Below are 19,603 nucleotides of genomic sequence, written 5' to 3'. Positions count from 1 at the left end.
CAAGGAAAACAGCCAGTGAACCCAGACCTTATGGAGGGCAACACTGATCCCACTGGGCCCAGACAAAAACCTTACTGGGGCTACTGCAGAGAACTGCTGACTTTGGGGGGGGGGGGGGTGAGGGCCATGTTTTGCACTGTGTGCTGCTTGCCAGCGTGTTCTCCTTGCAAATGCCAGTTATCCATCATGACTGATAAATCATTTCTGTTCTCTGTATTTTTAATATCCTGGAAATGCCACATTAAAGCGCCATTACCTGGAGGCTCCACCAGAAAGCAGATCTTAGCAATACTTGCTTCACGGTGATGTACAGCAGTCCTTTCCTAGTCAAAGTCTCCTCGAGACATATTCTCTGTTACTTCAGCACTGGAATTTGGTAAAGTGTAGATACTTAACTAGATAGTAGCTGATTCTCACTGAACTGCTCTTTAAACCTTCTAAACTCTGTGCTCTTTAAAATTGACATAGAAGCATTGCTGTGTGCTCTTCTTATGAGGAAATTATGGCTAACCCTGAAATAAGGTTTATTGCATTTTTCACATAGTACTACTTCACGTGTAATGTGTTATGAAAAACAATTAAAAGGAAATTAAATCTGATGCACAAAATCAACAAATAATGCTCTGTGTAGTAGTATGATTACTTTTCTGCAATTACTTGTTTATTAATTCGGAGTTCAATCATTCATAACGGTTTCCATAATTATGAATCAGCAAGATACGACTGCAAATGAATGGGGCCAGGTTCAGCTGACTATCCTTTACTTACTAATTTGGACATGGGGTTTCTTAGGAACGCAGCTCTTCGTCAGCTGCTCCTTAAAAACTACATTAATATATAGAAATCTAAAGCCACCTAAAGGGGTCTACCATTTATATTGTTTTGCTATGTAACCAGTGCACCTTGGGGTTAGCATTTAATTCTGGTAGCAAAAAAAGCTGTTAGTGCTTTGATATACCTTCATGTGTTCCTTTTCCCTTATCCTGTCTGTCTCTCCATAAAAAGCCACAAATTTTCCTCTAATTAGGCTGTAAAGTGTACTGAGTAGCATTAGTCCCCCTCAGCCATGCTCACTACCTGCCACGTTTCCTTTCTGGTTTTTTTCATCCCTGCAGAAAATCAGTCGCACTGTCTGCGTGAAGAACAAAAGCCTAAGGTGGAATCCTTTAAATGTAATCATGGTGTGCTAATGGTATGGGATCCAGCAAATTCCAGACAGCAGTGCATTCTAGTGTTTCTCTTAATCAACAATCACTCTTCATTTTTGAAAGTCTGGCTTAAAAACATCTTTTCTGTGTAGCATGCATTTCATGTTTAAATAACTGCTGATTATCCAGGCTATAAGTAATAAATTTATATCTTTACCTAGTCCTTTTAAAAATAATACTGAAAACATCAAATGTTCTTTTTCCTAATTAATTTGTTCTATTGTGAGATTTATTAGAGTTGTGTCAATTAACAGTCCAGTGTGGTGTTTCTGCTTAAACTCTCATTAAATGACACTGCTTAATAAATCACTTCTAGCCTAACGTAAACAGTACTATGATGTGTGAATTGAACTTCAGCAGAAAATATCTAAAAGGTTGCTTTAAAATAAGTAAAAGTTGTTCATACCACTCAAAATATTTCTGAGCATTTCACTTGTACAGCTAATACGAAAAACGTAACGTGAGCATAAATGACAAGGTTTGAAGAGAAGAGCTGAGGAAACATCCAAGTGATGTTATTTACTGTTATAGTTTCTGGGTGGAATTTTCCAAAGCATCTTGGTGAAAGGGTGTTTGACTCCCTTCGTGCATTTCTGTTGCACTTTTGGCAGCCTCGTGCCCTACTGCGTATCAGTACCTGTTGCTGTCACAGCCATGCCACCTTGTGTGGAGTCTCCCTTATTTTTTTCAGCCTCTTGGCCAGCAGCACCCACTGCAGCCAGGCTGCAAGCAGATCTTCTAGCAGACGTCTGGGGTGGATTACCACAGGTCTATGCATGTGTAAGTTGCTCGCTCCCTTCACACGTGAGCACTGAATCCTATCTGCTGTTCTGGCACTGGGAAAAAAATTCCTTTGTCACTACATGTCAGCAAAATCCCCTGTGCTTTTTGTCCCACGCATAGGTATTGCCAGAGCCATAAGCCACCCTCCTACTTGACAAAGAGCCTCTAGTTAATGTCTGCCAACGGGGGCTTCCCTCTATGGCCCTTGGCCCCTCATATCACCAGTCTCCAAACCCACCTTTGCAGCTTGGTGGAGATACAAACCCCAACTCCGGAGAACCCCAAAGCTTGCAAAATGGAGATGAGGCACTCGGAGTGCACCTGAATCTCACTGCAAATAGCCTTGCTCCTGTGCAATGAAGGGTGGCAAGTTCACCCTCGCCACAGTGCTACACGAGACCACTATGCAGGGCAGACAAATTGTCAATGAGTTAGACAAGTCCTTAAAGTGCTGGAACCCAAGTTATTAAAAGGAAAAAAGTAACAAGTCTTTTTGAGTTCAGCTTGGATGAGTGTGCCTGTAAGGTTTCTCCACTAATAGTCCCTTAAAATACACGCTGCCTCCTTGGACTCCTTCACAGGACTGACCCTGTAACAGTCCTCTTGGCTGCAAAGCCCACACATATATATAGCAAAATCTGAACGTCCAGCCTGTGTGCACCAAGACGGCTCCACGATGTAAACTGAAGCGCAGTAAGTACAGATGACTAAAGGCCCATTTCTGTTAAGAACCAAATATAAACAAAACACCCTGGAGGTATTTAAAAGATGTGTGGATGTGGCACTTAGGGACAGGGCTTAGTGGTGGACTTGGCAGTGTTGGGTTAATGGTTGGACTCGATGATCTTAAAGGTCTTTTCCAACCTAAATGATTCTGTGATTCTATAAATAGAGCACTTAGTACTCTGTGTTATGTGTTAGTCAGAACACTTTGATTGATACACCACACGTTAGGCTGTCAGCATGTTTTACAAACTGTTAAATACCAGAAGTGCTCAGCATACACCATCTTACTAACTTCAGCATTACACAGAGAGTAAACGTGGTGAATAGGTACGAGAAGAAACTTGAGAGGGGGATGGCTGAGCAACACAACATTTCAGAGGGTGCCTTTTAGAAACCGATTGGCATAATGACGTCGCCTCTGACAGGACACTTCATCACTGTGCCTTTCCTCCAGTGATGCTGCCTTTGCTGCGCTTGCTGTCATGCAACAGCAGTACTCCTTTGCCTTGTCATCAGTATTACTGCCACGTTAATATGACACAACCAACACCTTCTGTAGGTCGTGAGTGAAAACAAGTTCATTAATACAGTATTACAAAATCCCAGGTAGAAACCCACTCACACCTAATTGGATAAATAAGACACTTCAGTATTTCAGAAACCAGTGGGTCAGATGTTTATGCGTTACGTTTGTAGATTTGGTTTTCATTAATGCCAAATGAAGCCTACATGAAGCACTTCTATCTCATATTAAAGGCATGATGCCAGTGAGCATCCATTTGGTTGCCAAGTACCAGGAGACCCCTCTAATTATCCATTTTGCACTTAAGATGCAGCAGAGAGAGATTCCACCGCTCTGTGGACACGTTCCATAACTTGGCAACTGCTTTACAGTTGCCTTAATCTCAGGAGAATACAAAAGGGTGGAACTGGCTGGTTGCATTCCTCCTTTGTGAAGCAGTATGAAGCAGTGACGACCAGTAGCAAATCCATAAGCTTAAAAATAAAAATATTTCAGAGCTTGCTCCCCACCCCTCTCTTTTTATCTGCTGCTATGGCAATAGAAAGAATTTGAAGGCTTTCAAGCAAGCACTGGAGACCTCTACAGGAAGGGAAGGAGTGTGGTACCAGGGACACTTCATATGAAACCTACTGGAATTTGCTGTCTTTCTCCTTCAAGAGAAGTCTTCCCTGTTGGAAAGAGCCTCACTCTTGGGTGCTCAAATTCCAGCTGAGCCTTTCTGAGATGCAACCTTATGGGAAATAAATAAAACCTGCAGAAACACCTTCCTAAAGTGGATTCCAAATCTACGGAGTAATGCCATTAAATTTCCAGGTAACATAAAAGGCTTGTATACAAAATCCTCAGCTTTGAGACACTGGGTCTGTGGTTCCTATGGTTTTGCCTGCCCTGGCATTGGACAACTGCATCATAAGATGTCTCTGCTCAGGAATGTAGTGGCCAAAGGCCCACGTGAAGTGAGTACACCTACTGTGGTGGCACGAGGCAGACGGAAGAATGACCATTGCTGATGGCAACGGTGCCTTTTTCTTGTAAGGATGAGACTTTTCTTGGTCAGTAAATATTGTCTGCCCAAGGCCCTGACAAAATGCCCAGTAGACCTTGGCATCCTTTAAAACAGTCAAGAGGGATGAAGTGCATCCCACTGTGGCACAGTCAGAAAAGACAGCTGGCTGACTGGATGTGGCCATCTTCTGGTTTAATAGCCTGTTTCCTCAGCTGTTGTTTGCAGGGTAGAAGCAAAAACGTTGGCCACTAAATTCATGTTTAGCTAAGTAACGAACTGAGCCTACTCGGATGCTACTCTGCATTAAGTTGGAATACCTAACCTTTACAAGAATCGGGCACAAATATGGCTGCAGAAGCTTAACTATAGGCAATTATTTTTGAAAAAGACTAATATCTGTTGTTACCACATGACTATCTGTATCAGTGGGATCACAGCTAAGGCACCTAGGCATTCTGAGGAGCATTTATTTTAACTGCACAGTTGCAGAGTTGCAGCACGGTGACCTTTAAAAATGCCCACAGTACCTGTCTACTAAAGGAGGAGAAAGGAAATGAAACTTTAAAACTCTTTAGTTCCATCAGATACAGTGTTGGCTATGAGAGCTAAAAGCATTGTTTCCCCGAAAAAAAATTTAATTCCAAAGCATTTGAGGCTTTCAGCGAGCTGTGAAAATACTGTAATACAGAGGAGGAGCATCTAACTCACTAAAAGCTTACACTCCCCAGTGCACTAGTGCATTTTGTAGCCAAGTGACTGTGGCAATACAGTCAGATGATTTTATGCTGGATTTTTCAGTTCCTGCTTGCTAGGCTGATAAATTTATGAACTTAAAGTCTTAAAGAGCAACAGCGTGAATATACATAATCAGTCCTAGTGTGATTAGGGGCATCGGACTGTTGGTCCTGCAAATCTAGGGGCTGAGGGGCTTCCTTCCCCGGGGTGGGACTGGGCTGGGACAGCAGCCACTGGTAGACCCCTCTGACGTGCAGCAGGTGCAGGGCAATGCATGCCCACCGCCCTGCTCAGCCCCACAAAGCAGGTTTACTGTCAGGGGAAGGGAGGAGGTGAAAGAAATTATTTCAATCTTTCATTTGGTCGTGGGTCAAGTCCTGCAGCTTTTAATCATGTTGAACTCATACAGAGATGGATGGAACTTTTCTCTCAACAAAAGGAAATGTTATTTACCTCCTTATTACCATTAGCTGCAGTTTCTCGTGCACAACCGGAAGGGGTTACTTCTTCAAGTTAGCTGAATCTTGAGGGCCTGTTGTTAATGCTAATTTGAAAACGGCATTGGCACATTACGGTCAGGAAATCCGGTATCATGGGGTTAACTTTCAACCCTTATACCGAACGCAAATCGGTGAGGAAATTCATTGCTAGGTGCAGTCTCTAATTATTTAAAAGATAATTTGCATGCTACACAGAAATAAATTAGCTCCCAGGTGACAGCCGTTCCACTGTGTCCATTCCTGGAACTAGATGCCATGCTGGGAAATCTAAATGCAAACCAAAAGATTAAAACATTCTACTTCCTTGCCTTATAGGAAGGCCCTCCCCAAAACAGAGGCATAAAGAAGGGAAGAGGGAAATGAATGTTTCAAACCAGCAAGTTTAGAAGCTTAACTAACAAACAACAACATTATCAGTCTACATTTTGTTTTCACTAAGGGCACTTCACATCTTGCTAGAAGATACTGCAAGTGGATGCAAGTGTAATGTGTACTAGTTTAAAAGGACTTTTTTTCAAAGTCAAAGAGAGAAATTCAGTCCTAACATCACATGGTCCTGTGAGAGCATTATAGACCACTTAAAAAGAAGAAAAACTGTTTTAGGTGATGTTCATCACACACATAGAAATTAACGAATGCATTTTCATATTCCTTGCCTAAAGACCAGACATCACTTTTTATCTACGTGAAAGCCTTGAGTCAATCTCCATCTCACAAGAGATGCTAAAACATTTTTCAATTTAATGGTTTTCTAACAGACAGTCTTCTCATGGCTAGGTTTTAACACTGTATATTGTTGTATATTGTGTACATTGCATATGGCATTGGTATTATGTGGATGTATATGTATTGTATATATAGGATATGATATTACATATTATGAGACTACACTACATTGCCAGCCTTTTTCCATTGCTCTGCCTCCTCCTGAAAGAAGCAATTTCCTGTGCTAGTTTGCTTTGTGCTAGGACCCTTATGTGGAGATTACAGCCAGTTTGCTTCCTCCTCTCACTGTCTCTTCCCTTTCTCACTAGTCCTTCTCACTCTGCCTTGACTGACTGCACAGGGCTTTGCTTTATTACTGCAGTGGGTTGCTTTTCTGTCTCCCACCTGTTAAACAAGCTAGAGAATCTATCCTCCTCACCGGACAGGCATGCTAAGTGGTAAGAATGGAAATGTACGCGTGCGTGTGTGTGTGTGCGTGCACACATGTGTGAAAGCACCGGAAGAAACAAGGGAGCAAGGATTAAAGAACAGCGTATGATAATTGCTGCAGAGCAACATATGTGATTTCATTCAAATGACCAAATAGCAAGAAGAGAAGGAACAAACCATCTAAAGATAATCTAGAAATCTAAAGAAGGTGAAAAACAGGACTGGAGGCAATAAAATAACCAGATAAGAAAAACCTGGCAACTGTAATTCAGGAATTTTGCCCCAGGCTAATGAGAAGTGAGATAAAATAATGAGGCAAAAGATCCCAAACAACATCCACATCTAAAGGCTGTAAAAGGCAAGTCCAAAATTAGTTCTCCATCACTAATTGAGAAGAGCTCAAGAGACGTGATGAGGACCTGATAAGTGGTGTCCCTCTGTGTGGCACACCAATGATCAGGCCAGACCACCCGGACATGCAGGTCGTGGTGCTTGTGAGTATGTGGAGGCAAGAGAACCCCGACCCTGCACAACTTCAGACCCTGGTAAGCAAAGACCAGTTAAAATACACCCCATTTTGCAGGAACTGACAACTCCCCCAGTGAGAGTATATGCTACAATCAGATAAAGCTGCACTTCTTACTCTTATAATGTTGACTGGCCTGACTCATCCTATTAACAGATCGTCACAGATCTTCATCTTCATCTCTCCTGAGATTTTTAAAATCTCTGTGAATGTTTAGAACTTGATCTTGTAATCCCCCAATCAGCTCGTGCACTGTGTGGGGATCCTATCACAATCATGAGAGCAAGGGAGGCTAATACATTCCTAATTTCTCTCATGAAGAAATAAGCTGTCCATTCAGAATGTCTCATCTCTTCAAAATCTGTGTGCATAGCTATCCAGAGTGCAGGTAAGAGCAGCTGCACAGAGGTCCTTGGGCTGGGCAACATGCCCACCATGCAGCAACAGAGAGAAAGGGAACACATGCTGGTTTTGTCAAGGTCAGGAAAATACTGCTACCTCTGTTGCAGGCAGAAATCCCAAAGCAACATGATTTATTCTTCCAGATGTTGATACTGGTGTGAAACTTGCTAGTACATAAAGCAACTGACACTGTTAACCACATCGGGGCAAACAACAAAGGCTAAGTGTCTGGCAACATTTGTCCTTCATAGAAAAGACAGGTCACAGCTGTGTTTGCGTATTGTAACACCATGAAAAAGACTGATGATACCTTGCCACAACCTGAATATTGAGTTTCTTCCAGTGCTCAAAATGTATTAGCTGGTCAGCATCAGCTGTGACAAGGGAAGAAAATGATCTGCTGTCTTAGCCTGTATCTCATACAATTGTGTCATCCTCCTTCAGTTTCTACTTAACACCTATTGACAATATACTGTTTATGTGAACTTTACATGTGCTGTGTGCCATTCCTCTCTTCTAAACCAAACCCAGCATTTTCTGTAAATCAAAATCAATTCCTGTAGCAGCAATAATTCACAAGTTTCACACTCCTCTCAGCAGAGGCATACAAAGGTCTCCTGAAGTGAAATTTGTAAGAAGCATTTTGGCCAAGAAACCTTTAACCCTCACAGTTGAAGTTTCTGTTCATCCTGTCTTTCAGTACAAGATGAGAAATAAAAAATGAGGAGCTAGACTCTGTAATATTTACAATGAGGAGAGAGTGCAGGAAGAGGACTGCAAAAGACATCAGGAGAATTGTGAATGCCCCGCATTCAGTCCAGGTGAAGCCCTGAGTCCTTTTCAGGGGAGTTCACCCTTTGAGATGGCCACCGATACCACTCAAAACAGGGCACACCAACCCATCTTTTGTCATTAACTGAAGGGCACGGCTGGATCCTCCCTCCTGCCTGATTTCAGCAGATACCCTCATTTCTCTGGCCTTAGCAGGTACAATGCCTTATCCGTGTTCTGGCAAAGCTTTTTGACACTGAACCAGCAGAAGTGCAAAAGCTAGAGAAAGAGGTACAGGAATTCAGAGGCTCTCAAGTCCCTGTCAAGATATCAGGTGCTTCATTCTTACAGATTTTTTTGAACCAGTGGATCTCTGTCATCATGCAAAGTTTCTTCTGGACCACAGCACATCCTTTACAGCAAACTTTTACAAACTGTTACCTAAATAACATTGTTTAATCCGAAAATTTACCTACCATTAACACCTTTCTTCAAGTCTATTATAAATATAACAAAATCAGATGTGGGGACTTTTAAGGCACCACTATTAGTTTTGTACCATGATAAAAATTCACCATTTGTTCCTGTGCTTGGCTTTCTCTCTCTAAACCAGCTTATGTAATGCGGTACTTCTCTCCCTGTGACAATTTAGGTTCCCAACCCACCACTTGTGAGCGATTTTTTTAAAATTAAAATCAAAATAAGATGTAGCAGCAAGTTCTTCCTAACCTCCTGTTTCAATTACATGCTTAAAAAAATCTACCCCATGAATTAAACTCAAGGCTGGGTTTGTTTTGTTTTGTTTTGTTTTTAATCAAGCCTGACCTTGAAAGCACTTGTTTTCACTGAGGCATAAGGAATAAAACAAGCTTGAGTTTTTAGGCCAGGTAATTTCTTAAGATATGAAATTCTGGAGAAGTAGCAGGAGATTAAAGATATGGTAGATCTCATTTTTTTCAGATACTCCTCTCTCCATAACAACTTCCCTAATTAAGTTTGTATTTGCAAAAGCAATGAAAAATTCTCTCGGAGGAGACAGCACATAAATCTTGGCTAGAAACTGCCAGGCTCTTTAGCCTCTCCCACCATTTGAGAGAACCTCAGTCCCTGCCTTGGAACACCTAGTCCCCAGGACTGCCCTGCGCTTGCTTGGGCACAGCGGGCAGAGGGGAGCACCTCAGAAAATCTGCAAGACCTGTTTCATTGCTGCAAAGTGCTGTGGTGGAGTAAATCTCCTGGATGGGGAACCGTCACTAAATATGCAGAGTCCTGACACAGCCTCCAGCTAGAACATTCAAATAACTCCCTTACACGGAGAACACCATCAGGAGGATAAATTTTAGGGTTTGTTTTATCACCAGATTGATTCAAAGTGACAAAACCACTGACTTTTAAAAGTGACTTCTGAATATGAATCTTCTGTAAAAAAGGATTGTCCAGGTTCAGCTTAATGAGCTAAGCCTACTGAATATTCTAAGCAAAAGTTGTAAAGATACTGAAAAGCTCTTTCAGAAGAAAGATGGCCACGGAAACCACTGCTCTTTCTCTAAATAAATCTCAGACACACAGCTTTTCCCAGGAAAATATTCAGGGCTTGCATTACCACTGACAATTTTGCCAAATACTGGAAAATATTTTTAAAAATCTATCTTGTTCTAAGGAAAAACAGACAGAAGACAAACTGTAATAAAATAAAACACAAATTCTGCTAGAATGTAGATTTTATGCACAATGTCAAGTTTATCTTACCTGTAAAGATCTGTAATCTGCCTTGCATTCCAGCGATAATAAAGATCATTAAGAAGACGTTCATGCTGTCCATACAAGCAAATGTAGTTGGAGACAGGAAAGGGTTCCTTTGAAAAGCAAGTGATGCTATCTACCATACTATATTTGTTGATATGCACCCTGAAATAATTCCCATGTCTTGCCTCTCCGGTTATAATCTCCACCCCCTGAAACAGAAAATACAAGGAAAGCTGTGGAGATGGACAAACACCTGACTTGGCACATGCAGGGTTTCCCAGCTGATATTTACCATTTCTTAAAATCCGCAACCCTTTTTTTTTTTTCCAAATCAAGAATACCCATATACAACAAGGCACTTTGCTGTGGTTTGGACACAAAGGTTTTCTGTGTGGTTTAGACCTTAATTAACCACACACAAAACCGTGCAGCACACGATTGCATATGCAGCATGGGCTTCGATTCCCCAACCCCGAGTGCCATTTCAGACACCTAAGGGTATCTGGGCCATCCAAACTGCGCTGGCAGTTATGACACAGGATCCATGGGAGACCTGTGACCTCCTGGAGCAGCAGCTGGAGGTCAGAAGGGATGCCCTGGGGCATCCCAAACAACACTAGACGCCTCTGTTTAGGCAACTGAATTGAACTCTGTTCATCCTAATTTATTATACAGAGTCCATATGATTGCATACACATGACATATTATCTTTTACCACAGGATACCATCCTGATGAACGAAGAACACACTTTTACTCTCTCTCCAGATTGATAACTATACGTATATATTTTTATATATGTACGTACAAACAGTATATGTGCAGAGACCAAATTCATGGCAAATCGTCGAAGCTGTGTGATTGTAGGCGGAGGGTTGATACTAGCAGTCACAAGCAAACTTCAGTGTTACAACTCCAAGATTTATGACATACCACTTGAGCATTTTTGGCTCTGTGTAGCAGTTTTCCCGTAGTCGGAAGTGTGATGTGTTGGAACAGCCTTCCCACAAGGAAAGAAAATACCAAGGACCCTGTTCAGTTCTAAAGCAAACTTCTAAATCTCACAGAGGGCACTATGTACTAGATGGTTGCCTGCAACTGCCAGAGGCTGGGCTTGATCTCCTGGGACATTTCCATCAGGCGGTGTTCTAGACTTTTAAATGGTGAATTACTATTGCCTTTACAAATACAGACACCTACACTTACATTGCATATATATGCACACATATATGCATGTGTATACATATACACACAAACACATACACATATATGATTTAGAACTGCTCTCAGTGACTCCCTCTTGCTCATTTGAACAGGGGTTGCCAAGTGTTGCTAACACCAATCTACTATCAATAAAAGAATAATAATGTCAGATGTTGATGCTCAAACTGTAGCATTTAGTTTCAGCTAGTTAAATCAATCACTTAAAAGACAAAAATGTAAAAATTTGTTTCGAACCTTGGATTACAGTGGGATGATCAAATAGCTTGAAGCTATTTTTTAAAGCTGTATTCATGTTCCAGTTTTATGTATTTCTAAAACCTGTTGCTAGGCTACAGTAACCTTTGTTACTTCCACATCTCTCAGCTAATACATTTCACTAGCTTCTCTTACTTCTTCCTTAGGAAGTTCTTTTAGGATTTACATGAAGTTTCTGGAGTGGCTTTAAAGATGTTCCCTTTTCAGACAGCAGGTAATCAAAGCTGCAGGAAAAGAATTCTAATCATGTTCTAGCAATTTGGAGTGACAAAACCCATTTTTCTCTCTGTTAGTCCTTTCTGCTTCCCAGTAAGTGCTGCTTTGGACAGCTCATCCTGGATCTCTGAAGCTGGAAAACAAGGTGAGCCACGCTTTGATTCCTCCCCACAAAGCATGGACCCCTTTTTAAAAAAAAAAAAAAAAAAAAATTCTTTCTATGGACCATTGCTGTCCGAGTTTTAAAAGCAACACTGGAGCAGTCTTTTAAAAGCCACTCTTTACATCAACTACAAGAACAGGCTTGATGCAGAAATCCCTAAGAAAGGTACGATCTGTACGAAACAGGAGCTCGCCTAGGTAGATGGTCCCCTCTGGCTTTAAAATACGTGAATCTTGTCCTTTTCTTGTTTCACCAGTCAGGTTCTCCAGTAAGAGAAATGTCTCTGTGTTTGTGTCATGGGACAGTCTCCTATGTAGCCCAGCTGTGTGAAGTGCTTCCCTCTTGCCTGTTCAAAGACAATTCCCATGGTTGCAGCACTAGCTATTTTCTAGCAGCGAAGTACGGAGTATCCCTTTCAGAATATATTCTGTTCCTACTAGTCTAGAAATTAACTGAATTTCACCATCAGACTGCAGAGTTTTAGCATCTCTATGCATTCATAGCACCTTATTGCAGGGAGGAAAGAGCTTAAGCGCTAAGGCTGGAAGCACATTTTAGTGAAATCCAGCTAATACTATCTTATATCCTCTTCACAGAAATTATGCATCTTTTGAGGACACGAAATATCAGAAAGTACGGAAATGAACATCTAAGAGGTTGAGTTAGTTATGTAATTCGTACTTGTTCACCAGCTGTACCTGATTTATGTGATGCACCGAGGCTTAGCTGACTGGATTTGTTCTTCGCAAATCCAATGGCAAATACCACCACCACCTTGATGTGCTGTGGATTAAATATGTGCTAGGAACTTCAAAAGCAACATACCCCTTATGACTGAGAAATGACTTGTCTGTCTCTGCAGAATCAAGCAAAGAGAAAGCCAGTCTGAAAAAGAGTCTCCTGAGGAAAAGCCAACATGATAACCTCGCAGCCTGTGCCAAGACAAATGGCTCAGGAACCAGGTATGGTGCTGAGCCACCAACTCTGGAAAAGAAGGGTCAAGGAGTTGAGCTGTAGTGCCCCATCAGGGAGCTATCTGAACCCAAAGTGCTACAAATAGTAAATGAAGACTTCAGGGCGTTAGGGCCTGACAAGTGTTTCCTGCCTTCAAGGACCAAAAACCCCTTCAGTTTTGGTTGATTTCATGGCAAAGGAATTAAGAACTGCAATAAAGAAGTTATCAGATAATCTTATCTGTATGTATTCCACATTTACAATATGACAGTGAATTTACATTCAAATAAATTAAATATTTTCAAATGATCACAGTGATTTGTTTTTATGTGGTTTGTTCCATTCCAGAGTTTACTGATGAGTCCCAGTTCCGGAAGGTCTCTAAATACATACTTAAACCCATGCTTACTCAAGATATTTTTTTAAGATGCGTGGTAATTATGTATGTACCTGTGCTATCCTAAATAAGAACATCATTCCAAATGGAGGACGAAGCAAAGAAAAGTTACATTATTTAACTCACATGATCACACAGTGCAAGTTCTAAGTCCAAGCGGATGGGTATTTCTGGTTTGGAAATATGCAAGTAATTATAACCTCCAGGAAGAACACCTCCTGCCATAAATGAAAATATGACATTTATTGAATCATAACGTAAGAAGAAAAAAAAGTACTTGTTTGCCCTCCTTCTCCCATAATTTTTTTTTTTTTCTGTTGACTAAATAGCTCTAAAAAGAAACCAAGGAACTTATTTTGTTTTGATGGACTTCACAACATAAACTTTTTTTTCTACTCATACATATTGGTGCAGTAGCCACACGTTGAGAAGTTCTGATTATAGTTTTATTGCTCTTGAACGTGGAAGAAAGACACGGAGTTTCATTGGAAAGACTCCACATTTACTGCAATATAAATGAAAGCACAACTTGGTCCATTATTAGCAAAAACTGGCAGTGTAACCTTTTATTGCAACTCACCTCTCTCCACTGACTAGAGCTTTGAGGACTCTACTGCCATTAGATGGCATCCTGGGTGAGGTGGACCTACCCTTATTATACAACACCAAAACCACCAAAGAGGGGTGAAAGTATGACAGAAATCCATTTTGACATACCTTTAATTTTGCACCCTTTGTACTTGGGGATGAGTCTATCTGTGCCTTCTGGTGGCTCAGGAAGGGGCTTAGGGGCTGGATCAAAGAGATTCAGCATAGATGCAGCAAGCTCAAAGCCAATCTCTTTTGAACTGAAGTTGCTATGTGTCCATTCATCTACGTAGTATCTCCTGGAGTATTTTGTTAACGGACCTGCAGCCCTGATACTGACATCATTAGTACAGAATTTGGTATCAATCACAAGTCTTCCATCAAAAACAAGGCAAGCATCGTTAATTGCCTTAAAGGTTTCATAATCCACTGTCCTGTAGGCAAAGCTAAAAAATGCCTAAAAGAAAGACGTAAATCAGTGTGGGTTATTCTATATTACTTACTGGCTAATGTCATAAATCAAAACCTATGCTTCATTCTGAATGTTATTTATTTTTAAAAACAAGAACATGAAATAAAGTTTGATTTTATATATACACATAAGTCCTTCTGATCCAGTATTTACAGCTGCTAAAATTAAAACAAAGATAGTAGAGAGCATATGAAATAGACTCAAACCCTTTCTGAAGTTGGTTTTCTTCTTTCAAATGCTCAAGCCAAACTGAAAAACGAAGTAATATAAAAGTACAATGTACTAAGCATTTCAGCAGGATAACTGTATATTACAAATATTTTTCCAACTGTTGTGCTTGATTACCAACAAAATATGTTACTACAGCTATTAGCATAGGGATATTCAATGACATGAAAAGCTAGGAAATTAAAATTGTTCAGAGGAAATGTCATTCTCATTCAAACTACAGCAGCAGAGGTTAAGCCAGTGAAAGCTGTGGAGGCCAAGAAGTTTGAGAGGTAAAAGAGGACTGAATATTTACGTGGAAAGGAACACATTCAGATTAATTATAGTTGACAGTGATGCAGATTTTAGAAAGCATATCCAAGCTTTGTCAGGGCTGAAACACATCTCTATTCCAGATCTGGATAATACTTGTTTTAGGAGTCAGACTAATCTGTGCCTCCTTAGTGCTTGGGACTTCTGTGCCTGCAGCAGCTGGGCACAGGTCTGGACGGACATCAGATCCCTCTAGATCACCCAGGTCAGCCCAGAGGAGGCTATGTCTGTAAGTAAAGTACTTGGTACTTTTGGCAGTCAGTTACTCAATCTAGTAATGAGCACAGCAGATACCTGTTCACTATGTCTTCGTTTGTGGGACTGAAAAAAGACGTGAGTTCCGTTCTTTGAAAACACTGCCTGTGCTGTCTTACTCCTCCTTACAGAACTAGCCCTGTCAACTGAAGCCATGAGCTTGTCTTCCCCACTGGAAGATTTCAAGGGCATTGAAAGAAAATCACCCATAATCCTTAAATTCCTCCTCCAAGTCTCAAAGAGAAAAGCTAGTGATAATTCCTTTCTTTTGTCTTCTTGTGGCACCTGCATAGTCCCTCTCACGGAAGGAAGCAGATCAGACCTCATCTCCCCAAAACAGGAGCTGAGGCAGCACCACTGGAAGCAGCCACCGATTTGTCCCACGCATTAGGCATCAGTGTGGAACAGATGTGCACGCAGCACGTCATGAAAAAAGTGCTGGAGGCCTGAAGAGCCGCTTTGAAATCCAGCACAGCGCGAGAGCGAGGACTGCGGGGTCCTGCCACAGCCCTCGCCTTTTGTCTCCACGCTCCACACAGGCTCCATGCATTGATTAGCAGAGAGGAGCTTCCAAATCAATTTAGAGTCACCAACACCTGACGTTTCTCTTGATACGTGTTTTACCTGGTTTTCTATGCTGCCTAAAAGTAACTTTAAAGAGACAAAAGCCCATCTGAAATCTGGAACTAAAAACGTGGACAAAAGTACTTATTCAGATGAAGCTAAGAGCGGCACTGGGGAAGGTAAAACCTGTGTCACCTGGAGGTGTCTGTTCTGAAACACCAGAAATGAGAAGCAGGTAAGCAAGGCTGGGTCCCTCAAGCTTTAAACAGTGGGGCACATGCAGAGAACAGTCCCTGCCCCAGGCCCTCGCCTCCGACAGAAGTGGAAGAATCCACAACTACGAGCAGCATCTTCGTAGTCGCCTCTTACAAAGGAGGAACTGAAAGCTGGCAGAACAAAGGTCCCAAAAATAGTGTAAAACGAGAGTGCACACCGGACATTGAGGGTTAAAAGTATGAAGAATGACAAGGTTGAGAGGTGTTTTAAACAAGATCATGGTCTGCAAAGTGCACAGATGAAGACTAACCATTGCAATGAGCCACAATATAGTTCATGAAGCTCCAGAGCCTTTAGAAAGAGCTTTCCCCTTCATCAGTGCCCTCAGCTTTTAAAATGATTAAACAAGGCAAATGTTGCTGCCCACCATCAAGAAATATTACTGTACAGGCTGAGGAAAGGATGAAAAGTTATCAGGCAAGCATGCGTTATCTTGCTGTCTTCATCTTGAACAGCCCGAGACACATAACTGTATCAGGGCAAAGCGGTATCTGCCATGTGTCCTTCCCTTAGCATCAGCCTCAGGGAGCACACGGTTGTGACCTGGGTAAAGATATTACCCAATTACACCACCAAAGGGCTTTCCTGTGAACTAAGGGCAAGCACCAGATGCTCACAACTGTCTGGATGAGCCAGCCAGAAGAAAAGGCACAGGAGAGGGAAGCAAAGGGCGCTGGAAATTTTAGCAACACTGGTACGGCAGAGATGCGGCAGCAGAGGAGCCAGAGCCTCTGGGCTTGTTTGTATACAAAACAAGAACTGAACTATGCACAGTTAAGGGAATTCTAACCATCTAGTAGAACCCAAATCAGGGAAGCTTGCCCGTGAGGGCAAAGGGACCACACAGCCCCATGTTCTGCCGGCTGACAGGCAGGACGGCGTCACAGGAGGGGAGGGGATGGCTGCAACCTCCAGGCTGGGAGCCATCTGTCAGCCCGGGAGGGGAGGGAGGGAGGCTGCAGCTTTAGGGAAAGAGGAGATTTTCTCCCGTTGTTTTTATCCTGCAGGACTCAACAAATTAAGCCCCCAAGAACTGCCAATCAACAGTTGATATTGGCTCAAATCCCAAAGGACCAGAGCTGCTGCAGTGCCGATTCCTGCACAGCCTGCTCCCTTGTGAATGCAGCTGCCTTCTTGGTGGGGGCTGCTCTCCAAAGCCCTGTCCTCCTCTAAGCCCATCCTCCCAGGCGGCTAAAAGTAGACACAAGAGCCTTGCAGGGCAGCTGAGCTGGTTTTGGAGAAAATAAAGCCCCTGACATCACAAATAATTGCATGTCTCTTACCTTAGAGGCTGGGTAAGAGAGACTTTGAGAGGGAAGACCCATGGCTGGAGGAAGGACGGGCTTGAGGTAGGGGGCACAAAAGGGCAAGAGAAATCAACCAAGAGGAAATGGGGGTCTTGAAGGAACGGCATAGACCACACAGGCAAGGTGGTGGGGAAAAGGGGGGAGCTGATGGGGAGGTGATGAATGGACATTAAGTTGCAAGAACAAGGAACAATATTAAGATCTCTGTGGAAGAACAATAAAAATTGAAGAGCTGCACATGAGCAGAGATTGGGAGGAACATCACTACTGATATGGTCCCATATGGGGACCAAAGTTAGGAGACTGCTAGTGGATAAAAGCGCTATGCAAGGTCTTCACCTCCATCAGGAAGTGCTTAACTATCCATATGTTAAAAAGAAAAGAGTTGGGAAAAACCCAACAACTCAGAGCTTTCTGATGCAGGGGAGCTGGCAGGGACCAACCACCCCTGGGGAGCTCCCCAGGGCAGGCACACAGCTCTGCCTTTTCAGATTACAACAGACTTGCTGCACAAGGCAGCATGCCCACAGACTGCTGAACTGAGTCTATCCGAAGTGCTCACTCACACGGACTAGCCCAATAAAGAAACACAGAACTATTTTGCCCATTAGGAAAACTAAAACCTGTCCCTAAGCTCACAGTGGGGCCTGTGAGCATGTGCATAATTTACTCAGATAAGATACTGATACTGTTGATGAACAAAAAAGCAGTCATTAATGCAGAGGGAGAAAAAACTACTTAAAATATGTTTTAATTGAGTTATGTAGTAGGCCTCTCTATCCTAATGTTTTTGGCTTCTACTATGACTTAAATGAACATAACTCTAGACAAGAGTCACTGTATGCATTTAAATAATAAAAGGATTTCTGGAATTACTTAGAAAATGAATTAAGAGTATTTGTCACTCAGGAGTGAACAACTATTTATGAGTCAGGTGACTCAAATACATTTTAATCCAAATCAGTCAGGGCATTAACAATGGTTTTATTTGGATTTTTTTTAAAAAACAGTCCTTTAGACTAACAAGTGAATGTTCAATCTTCTAGAGACAATGAGAAAATAGATAAACCAATGAGGGACTATCTAAATTTGATGGTCTTTGTCTTAAAAAACAGACTGAAGAAATACAATGAAAGCATATACTTACTGAACACTGCAATTTAAATGGTTTTGTATCAGTAGTGAAAGCAGCACATGTGATAAGGTCTGGGTCGTCGCCTCCGTTCCACTGTGCCAGGATACTGTCATAATAAACAGACACGCCAGCCTTTGACAGTGCCTCCTGAACAGCACTTTCGATTTCGTTGTTGTTAAGGCAAGTAACATTTGAGCTGAGTGGAGGCTGTACCAGATGTATGCGAGAACCATTAATTCCAAGAGATAAGAGCATTTCTACCGTGGTGTAAATGTCAATTGTATTCCCATAGACAATGACGTTCCCTAAGGGAAAAAAAAGGAGAAAAATTTCTAAGACATACAATGAAAACCTTATTAGTATAACTCAGACGATAATAACATGGAATTGCTCTCTTTGACCCTCTTATTTCTCTGATGCTATGAAGCAAACAATGTTACCTAGCAACAGTAGCTAAGATAATTTAGTGAAGAATCTGTACAAAACATCCCACAAAGTAGGCAAGTACTTAACATAGAAGTATGACATTCATTCTGACCCCATAATTCGAAATTATTTTGATTGAAAATCCTCTAGGTGAAAAAAAACGCACCCGTTTTTATTTTGTTCTCCCCTCCCTCCTCAATTTTGCTCATTCAAAGGACTTATGGGGGGTGGGGGAATGGTGGGGACAGAAGCAAATTAAATACATCATGCAGAAAAAAATCCCACAAACTATGGAAAGACCAAGTTGTAGAAAACAAGCCATTGTGCAATATGGGAGGTCACCAGTGCTGCTGCTTCCTTCCGCAAGAGCCTAATCTCCAGACAATGCAGCTGCCCCTGTAGACGTACCCCCATGCCTGCTGGCTCCTATCTGCTGCCTTGTTTCCCCGAGCTGCCCCGCCGAGGGGCACCGGAGCCGGCGTGCTGATGGAGCGCCTGGCAGCCCCGCGCTGCTCTTTGAAGACAGCTGCCTCCCTTCAGCGCACGTCGGGAAACACACAAAACCTACATGCCTCAGGTCCGTGCTCCGAAACAGCCACCCTCCATCCCTGCGCGCTGCTGGCGAATCAGCCAGCTTGAGACAGACATTTCTGACCAGTTGTATGAAAACAGTGGTTGGATGTTGCTGCTCCTTCTGCAGTGCATTGTCACTAAGGCAGAAACCACTATTTAAACCAGCTCCATCTTGCCAC

At 42.2% G+C, this 19,603-nt stretch overlaps 1 protein-coding gene across 1 annotated transcript in view; it reads right to left on the bottom strand.

Moving 5' to 3' along the window:
- The window catches only part of CFAP61 (cilia and flagella associated protein 61), a 107,828-nt gene that overhangs the window by 9,066 nt on the left and 79,159 nt on the right, over positions 1–19,603 (bottom strand). Inside the window, exons 20-23 of the mRNA XM_086460376.1 lie at positions 18,438–18,730; positions 14,006–14,333; positions 13,415–13,506; positions 10,085–10,290 (exon numbers count right to left, since the gene is read on the bottom strand). Coding sequence (XP_086316502.1) covers positions 10,085–10,290; positions 13,415–13,506; positions 14,006–14,333; positions 18,438–18,730 — 919 coding nt within the window. The remainder of the gene's footprint in view (positions 1–10,084; positions 10,291–13,414; positions 13,507–14,005; positions 14,334–18,437; positions 18,731–19,603) is intronic.

Source organism: Leptosomus discolor, chromosome 2, assembly GCF_034619465.1.
Source record: "Leptosomus discolor isolate bLepDis1 chromosome 2, bLepDis1.hap2, whole genome shotgun sequence".
NCBI classification, from domain to species: Eukaryota; Metazoa; Chordata; class Aves; order Leptosomiformes; family Leptosomidae; genus Leptosomus; species Leptosomus discolor.
Note: the sequence above shows the minus strand (reverse complement) of the source record. Positions and strands in the feature narration are given on the sequence as shown.